The sequence below is a fragment of the Mytilus californianus genome, unplaced genomic scaffold (genome assembly GCF_021869535.1).
Source record: "Mytilus californianus isolate M0D057914Y unplaced genomic scaffold, xbMytCali1.0.p SCAF_10, whole genome shotgun sequence".
NCBI classification, from domain to species: Eukaryota; Metazoa; Mollusca; class Bivalvia; order Mytilida; family Mytilidae; genus Mytilus; species Mytilus californianus.
Genome location: NW_026262582.1, coordinates 12,704,627 through 12,713,052, shown reverse-complemented (window position 1 = coordinate 12,713,052; position 8,426 = coordinate 12,704,627). Strand labels below are relative to the sequence as shown.

Genomic DNA, 8,426 nt, shown 5'->3' with positions numbered 1-8,426 from the left:
AAAGGGAGGCAAAAGATACCAAACGGACATTCAAACTCATAAGTCCAAATAAACTGACAACGCCATGGCAAAAAAAGAAAAAGACAAACAGACAAACAACAGTTAACAAAATGCAACATAGAAAAATAAAGACTGAGCAACATGTCTAATTCGCCAGGTCACATTCGGGGAAAAGGGCAATGGAAAGTAGTTACGACAATTGGAACATATCCGTCGTCATCTGTGAAACAGATATTCCATAATGGTCAAACAACTTATGATGGTGTCGTTAAAATTTACGAAGGGATGATTTGAACTTCACCAGTTGAAACGTTTGGATTAGTAGCTTCTTTGTGCGTTGTGAGCAGCAACTCTCTATCAAGGAAATCATGATAGGAAATACAAGCTCTGGAATATCGTATCAACTAGAAGATATATACTCCGTAGTCAGGCGCTGCTTGAATGTTGCTACATAGAAATGGAAAGTTCACAATAGGGGACCTGAAATCATCTCTTTTGTTTTCAACCGACCCTCATTGTAAATTTCTAGTTGTAAGTCAAGATAAAATTCGAAAATAAACTGACAATGCCATGACAAAAAAACGGAAAGCGACCAAAATACAAACAACAGTATACAAAATCAACATAGAAAACTTAAAACTTAGCAAAACGAACTTAAACCTGTAATTCAGTGGTTGTCGTTTGTTGTTGTGTTTCATATTTGTTTTGCGTTCATTATTTTGTACATAAATTAGGCCGTTAGTTTTCGCGTTTGAATTGTTTTACATTTGTCATTTCAAGGCCTTTTATAGCTGACTATGCGGTATGGGCTTTGCTCATTGTTGAAGGCCGTACGGTGACCTATAGTTGTTAATTTCTGTGTCATTTGGTCTATTGTGGACAGTTGTCTCATTGGCAATCATATCACATTTTCTTTTTATAATAACCAAAACACCTGCAGGAGTTGATATTATATGCTCCGGAGGGATAAGCAGATCCTTTTCCACATTTGGCACCTGTCGTGTTGCTCATGTAAGTACTTACCTGTGCATAAGTCTAATTTGCTAGATCACATTTGGACCTTATCTGATTATATATATATATCCCTTTACAACTAAAATTAATAATGCAAAATTCTAGAGCTCATTATAATTGCATACCAAATAGAAAACATACTCAACTCCAGGTAGTATCGAGATGGCAATCGCTGTAATCAACGGGAAAACACATATATTTAGGATAAGTATGCTTTGTGGAACATCCCACTTGTACGACAAGGTTTTTTAGACGTCAAAAAAAATAAATAATAAGTCCTACTCACAAAGCATTACATTTACAAGAAGCAACGAGTACCCATAAAAATAATTTTGAATTTACGACATTTATAGGTACGGTTTCAAATGTTACAAATTCTAATGCAATTATTTTGTATCAATGTTTCTGATTGGATGACAATAAGCGTAAAATTCTCTATCTCCCTGTCTGTAACTAAGGAAGCCGACATTTTGAATTGCGGAATGTATTGACATGTAATTTCTCAAAAAATAAGCAAAAAAACTCATATTTTGCACCAAGAAATCTTCTTTTTATCAAATTTTATTACATTCTGAAGCGAATAAGAAGCCAGAAAACGCCCGGTGTTTACGTTTGATGCCGGAAGCATACCTATGACGTCACCTAGTTATGGCGCCAAAGAAGATAACATCATTTCGCGGAATTTTCGTTTAATGAAAACTTTACACTAAAATAATGACTAAAATTGAATGATTTGTTTATTTTGCATTAGAATAGAGATAACTGTATTGTATTTGAAGCTTTGCGGACGTCCATCGGTAGTTTTACTGTCACAAATATCCGTTTATCTGTCTCCACTACGCGTCGCCAGTTTAAGCAAAAACTGTAACGAAACCATATATTCCTTGAATCAGCGTAAAGAAAGCCATCATCTGACACCAGAAAGGACATTTTAAACCGGAAGTTAATATTTTCATATAAAAATATGTGCATTTAAGATGGAAAGACCTTCAGTTGATCTGAATTAAACAATTTGATTTTAATTGCTCTCGTGGTTTATTTTCTTCCGCATTTGACAGCGATAGAGAAATGTGTCGATTGTTAATTGTTTTATCCACCATGAAGGCGTGGAAAAAGAAATGTTTTCATCAATTAAATTCCACAAGGAAATTATAATTAACTAAGGTCATTCAGATTGAATATACAAAAATCTGTTAATTGCTACGTACATTCGTATATGAAAAGCAAGATAAGACGTTCTAGCATTGTCTGATTGCAGTCTATCAAAGGTAAATATATATGTTATAGCATATTGTATACTGTTCTGATTCTTGTTGTTTGTATATTTGAATTTTACGGCTGGGAAAATCGATGCAGTTATCACATAACAAGTATACGAATTGTTTACTTATTTGCATCAGAATTTTAACATTCGTTCGGTAATTTGATTAATTACTCTAAATAAAAGAGTTCCTCCAATGGTTTAGTTAATGCAACAATGTCACAGTGTATATATTGCCTTATGTATAATTTACATTAGTTGACCAGGGTATTACCAGTCAAATGACTTCGAAAAAAGGATATTGTTTTTTTGAAATTTGCTGTTATAAGGTTTTGGAATTTTCATTAGTAAAATTGGTTACGTTTGGTGTTATAATATGCTACTTTTGTATATTCTAGAAATGATTGCCTGCACAATTTCTACTGTTTGTTTTCTGGTTTTGTAACATCTATTGGACCATTGAAATTTGCAAAGAAAAATTACAAAATGATTTTTATCAACTCAATAACATTCATCAAGTACCAAAACGACAACCTTGAAAGATGATAAGTTTTTTTTTTATAAATTTTGCCCCAAGTGCTTTATTCCTTCAAACCGTTTACACAATAAGTATAAATTATAGAAACACTGCCAACATGCCCTGTTTTTATATCATTAGACATTATAATTAAGATATATTCAACAATCCTACTGAAATATATAAACAAATGTTAACACAAGATGGCTTATACAATTATTCTAATAGCACAAAAGACCAAACAGCCACTAAGCACTCTACTCCTCCGAATCAAAATGACTTACATACAAAGACCTACACCTTTACGTAGGCACTATTTTGTTTTTAATATGTACTACTTTCCAGTTAGTTCTTTTAGGCCTAACCCGAGTTGGTTGTGTTACATCTTACAAAGTCTATTCCAACTATTGCCTTTTATTGCCTGCCATTTATCTAACATGCATCACGATGTGCACCGTGATTGCCTAATTGTTTGTGTTGTTTTTGCACGCTTTAGTGTGATTGGTGGGTTCAAGTATGACACAAAGTGTTTGATTCATTTGCAATTACTCCATGGCTTTGTTCTTCAATTCATAGTTGTTGCTGTGATCGTCAATTGGCAAAGAACTCCGCTGAAATCGCTGTTAGGGGCCGTCATAAACTTGCAATGAGGTGAGAGTTTTTGCACTGTGTTGAAGGCCAAACTGTGCCTTTGAGAGAAAGAAAATCAATAAAAGCGCTGTTCCTTTCCTTTATGTGTTTTGTGCTGTGTGTGTACTGATTTTATGTCATGGATGGATACTCCATATTCTATCTTTTCAATTAAAGACAAACAACACATGGTCTAGATAGCCTGACAAAATGTGATGGGATAAAGCCAGTTGTTCATGGGTACAAACGCTTCATATATTTTATTTGTTCATTTTACTTTTCATTCATTTAACATGATTATGATTAAGTTATTATCATTATTATTGTTGTTATAAGTATAATATTTATTATTTGTTTGTTTGTACTTGAAAGAAATAAACCATAAAATTTTGAATTTAAATTGAATAGAAATATGTCATTATATTTTTTTAGAATCTTTGCTGTTTCAATTAACACGATGAGGATATCAAATGTATACGTTACCTCTGTGTATGTCATATACATCATGCCGGTAGTTATCACAGGAATATTTACAGAGAATGTTTGTAAATTTGATCAGCGATGTAAATGTTCTAATTTGAGTATTGCAGTTTATTGTGATCATAAAAACATTACTAACGACAACATCCCTCATTTTCCAAAAGAAGTACATAAACTTTTTATGAGATTTAATAAAGTAATGATAATTCCACCAACAACATTCAATCATTTAGAAACTCTAATCGAGTTGGATTTATCTTGGAATAGGCTTTCATATATAGAAGAAGGAACATTTTATGGTCTGTCAAGTCTTAAGACATTATCTATTAAAGGAAATTGTTTGAATTACAGTTTAGAGATACCAAACGATATTTTCAAACCATTGGTGTCGTTAACACACTTGAATGTAGCGCGAAATATGTTGTTCTATACAGATAGAGAGTTTCACACTTTTCCAAGCGTTTTCCTTACATCTCTAAATAAATTACAGAGTATAGAAGTAGATGCAGGACACCCATCTTTATTGTTTAGATTTTCAAACAGATATTTATCATTAACGCATCTTACAAGGTTGAAAATAGATTTTTGTTGGTTGCCTTCTGTGACCAATTTAACGTTTCTCTATCTTCCCTATCTTGAATATATTGAAATGACAAACTGTAAAATACAAAACTATGACGTTGGGACATTGCCAAAAAAGAAGAAAATTAGATATTTAGACATTTCGCATAATAGGCTTAATGATGATAACCTATTGACACTAATGCAAGATTTGTTATTACATGATGAATTACAAGTTTTGAAAATGACAAACTCCTTTCCACTTGTACTAGATTATAATCCAGCATATTTAACTAGTCAATTAATCGAAACGAAAATAGAGGAAATTTATCTAAATAATAACAGTTTTATCGAAATTGATGGTGACGAAAAGAATTTTATGCTACCTACTACATTGAAAGTGTGTGATTTTTCAAATAACAAACTTGGGAAGTTCTATTTCGGAATGCCCTACTTGTCGACATTAAACTTACGAAATAACTCACTAGGTGCATACCTTTCATCGGAAAGATATACTAATTCTAGTAAGACTGAACTCAGGAAAGTTGATATATCTAATAATCTTATATATGATTTATCTTACTCTATGTTTCACGGACATGTAAAAACAGTTAAAATTAATCTAAGCAAGAACAAATTAACAGATGTTACTTTTGATCTTTCTCATCTCGTTAGTTTAAAAGAACTTGATTTATCTAGTAACAACATCGGTGGCATATCTTCACAAGCATCTATGGATACATTACACAAATTGTCCAAACAGTTGAAAATCGACCTGTCGAACATTTTATTTAATTGCAGCTGTAAAAATCTGTATTTCCTACAATGGATGAACGCGAATGTGGATATGTTCATATTCAAGCATAAATATACCTGCCGGTTTGATAACAATGACGTAGTTTATCTGACAAATGTTAATGATATTGTTAAACAACTTGAAAAGGAGTGCAGTTCACATACCACTTTAATCATTTGTGTAACTATAGGTGTCAATACAGCTTTAGTAATTCTTTTTGCCGGGTTGATGTTCAGATTTCGATGGAAGCTACGTTATCTGTATTATATGACTAGACATAAATACGATGTTTTTAAAAGTATTCAATCTAGCCCTAATTACAAATATGATGCATTCATATCGTATGCAAATGAAGAAACCGATTTCGTTGTGAATGACATTATAAGAAACTTAGAAAGTGATGACAACATGAAACTATGTGTACATCAGCGGGACTTCATTCCGGGAGAAGAAATTACACAAAATATTACCAACGGAATTCACCAAAGTAAGAAGACAATATGCATATTAACGCGATCATTTCTAGATTCATACTATTGCATGTTTGAATTCAATATGGCTAGAATGGAGAGTATATATTCAAGAGATGGTCAAAATATTCTCTTTCTGATCTTCTATGAACAACTTCGCCCACAAGATCTACCGTTAGTCATTCTGGAGTTAGTTCAAAAGCAATCGTACATCGAGTACCCAAATGATGAACAAGGGAATATTGTTTTTTGGGAGAAAATAAAGGAATCTTTAGTTTAATCTTGATAATATAAACAGAATACTTTAGCTTGACAAAGTGTTTTCCAACAGAAATCTGTATTTTAAACTTCTTTGGATATTATATGCGTACTATCGGAATCCATCTGAACAAAATCTAGGAGTTTGGTGTGATCTTTAATCTAATTGATATAGACATTTTTATGATATATAACACCAGTGAATTATTCTTTTACTCGTATGATATTTAAGAATAGTAACTCTGCATTTTCATTTTAACAATTTGCTTAATAAAAAAAAAATGTTACAAATCAAGGTCGATAAAAGCAAGGCCAACGACTGCACAACACAAAAAGTGTATTGATTTTGACAAAATATTACCCTGGATATATAATATATCTTACAAAACATACAATAACATAAGTCAGTGCAGGTACGAAAGACACTTTCAATAGATAGGTGTGAATAAAAAAGAGTACTACGACATCATTGTTGTTGTGATGGGGTGTCTGGTTGTTTGAAAAACAAAGACAATGCTTATTTTTTTTCTAAAATTTAGTTTGAATGAATTTAGCAGTTATGATTTGCATAAACAAAACGTTATACTGGTATCCTATGTATTTGCATAAATCGGCGGTATAAGTTACTGAATCACAAAGTGTTCAGCAACTTCTTTATGTAAAACAATATAACTGTATTCAACAGAAAGATACAAGATTGATCTTTTAAACCATTAATTTGAAAGTTTATTATTTTTATTTATTAACATGAACATGTGACGCATAAACATACGTTTTTGAACGCACTACTATGCAGCGTAGAAAAATTGTAAATGAAATAGTCATAAAGACATTGTTACTGTCGTTTCATCTAAACAACAAAAAGAGTGCGCCCATGTTATACTCAATTTTTATCTTCACGTATTTGATGTCGATAAGTATAGATTATTACATGGCATTTTTCATATCAGACCCTTTATCGGCCCTAGGTCATGATATCAGCCCAAGAGCCGCAGGCTCGAGGGCTGATATCGTGAACGAGGGCCGATAAAGGGTCTGATATGAAAAATGACATGTAATGATCTTTTTATCATATACTTCAGCAGAAGAAATACAGACAAAAACTATTAAAGTTTTGTCTTTCTTTGAACTTTTAGATAATAATTTACAGACAACCAAATACAAATTTCTTAACTTTAATTGTTTTTATTGATATTACAATCATTTATTTATCTTGTCACAACAATTATCTTGTTCTTAGTTTGAAAAATTTATTGTCATCTTTCCTGTGATGGTTGCCCCCGAAAACTATGTGCATAGTTTTTCCTTTAAATTGTAATGGACAATTTCTGGCATCTCATTTATGTCTTTCAAAACATGTTTAATCTTAATTCATTTTTGCTCCTCAACCATTTTGTGAAAAGTCCTTTTAAATCACTTGCGGTTTTCCGCACTGTGTTGTCGTTTTCAAACAAATTTCCGGAAATGCACGAAGTTGCATGTGATAAACGTCACGGAAATTAACGGAAAGCCATGTGATAACATTCCGGAAGCAGTCATTAAAGGTTCCTTTATCAGCCCGCTGAGGAAATTCTTAGGAATATGGTCAATAAACCTATTAATCCTTTCATAGCCTTTTAATATTTTAATTTGTTATTGAACTGTAAAATTTTAGTAATATTTTATACAAGTATATGATAATAGATGTTAATTCCCATAACTCTTGGAGAAGCTTTAGTTAAAGTAGCAACCTTTGTTCAAGAAGCCAGCCTGATATTAACATGCAGATGCGTAAGGTATAAATCTAGAGATGTAAATGATGGGGTAGGTAACTGTTAAGAAATGGGAATTTGACAATTGGATAGTTGAAATCATCATGCCTGTCATAGATTTAATTTCTTAGTCGTCTGTCTTTATTAACACGAAGCTTGAGGCAATGATCAATGATATGGTGTAGACATTCTATGTTGCTAATATCCTTAATCTCAAGTTCATTTGGATATATAAGATGCCAGCACTCACTTAAGTGATGGTTATTGAGTGATATACGATACAGTATCTGCAAGATGCCTTTTCTTTTCATTTTTGATGTGTATTCTGCTTCAGATGAATACAACAAAAAATCAGCCAGCAGGGGTGCCCAACTAATACCTATTGAAATATCGACTGTCTTTTTAAATATCCATCCACCAACCTCAGCAAATATGTTCTTCATCAACAAGTCAGGCATTCTGATGATATCATTTTTAGTTAATTTATTAAAGATAGGCGGAATATATCAAAGAGATATTCAAACGCATACGTCGAAGACAAACTGACATGTAAAAAAAATAACGAAAAACGGCGAAAAAAATAACAACAGTCTACAACATACAACATAAAAACTAAACACTGAATAACACGAAACCTCCCAAAAAGCCGAGTGATAATAAGCTCATGTGTAGTTGTGGCCTAATCAGG

General features: G+C 32.3%; 1 protein-coding gene across 1 annotated transcript; it reads left to right on the top strand.

Annotated features, from left to right (window-relative positions):
• The first annotated feature begins 2,212 nt into the window (after positions 1-2,212).
• On the top strand, positions 2,213-6,898 carry LOC127717628 (toll-like receptor 4). Its single transcript, XM_052223350.1, has 2 exons — positions 2,213-2,282; positions 3,855-6,898. The coding sequence occupies exon 2, from the start codon at positions 3,880-3,882 to the stop codon at positions 6,007-6,009; it is 2,130 nt and encodes a 709-aa protein (XP_052079310.1). The 5' UTR covers positions 2,213-2,282; positions 3,855-3,879; the 3' UTR covers positions 6,010-6,898.
• The last annotated feature ends 1,528 nt before the right edge of the window (positions 6,899-8,426 follow it).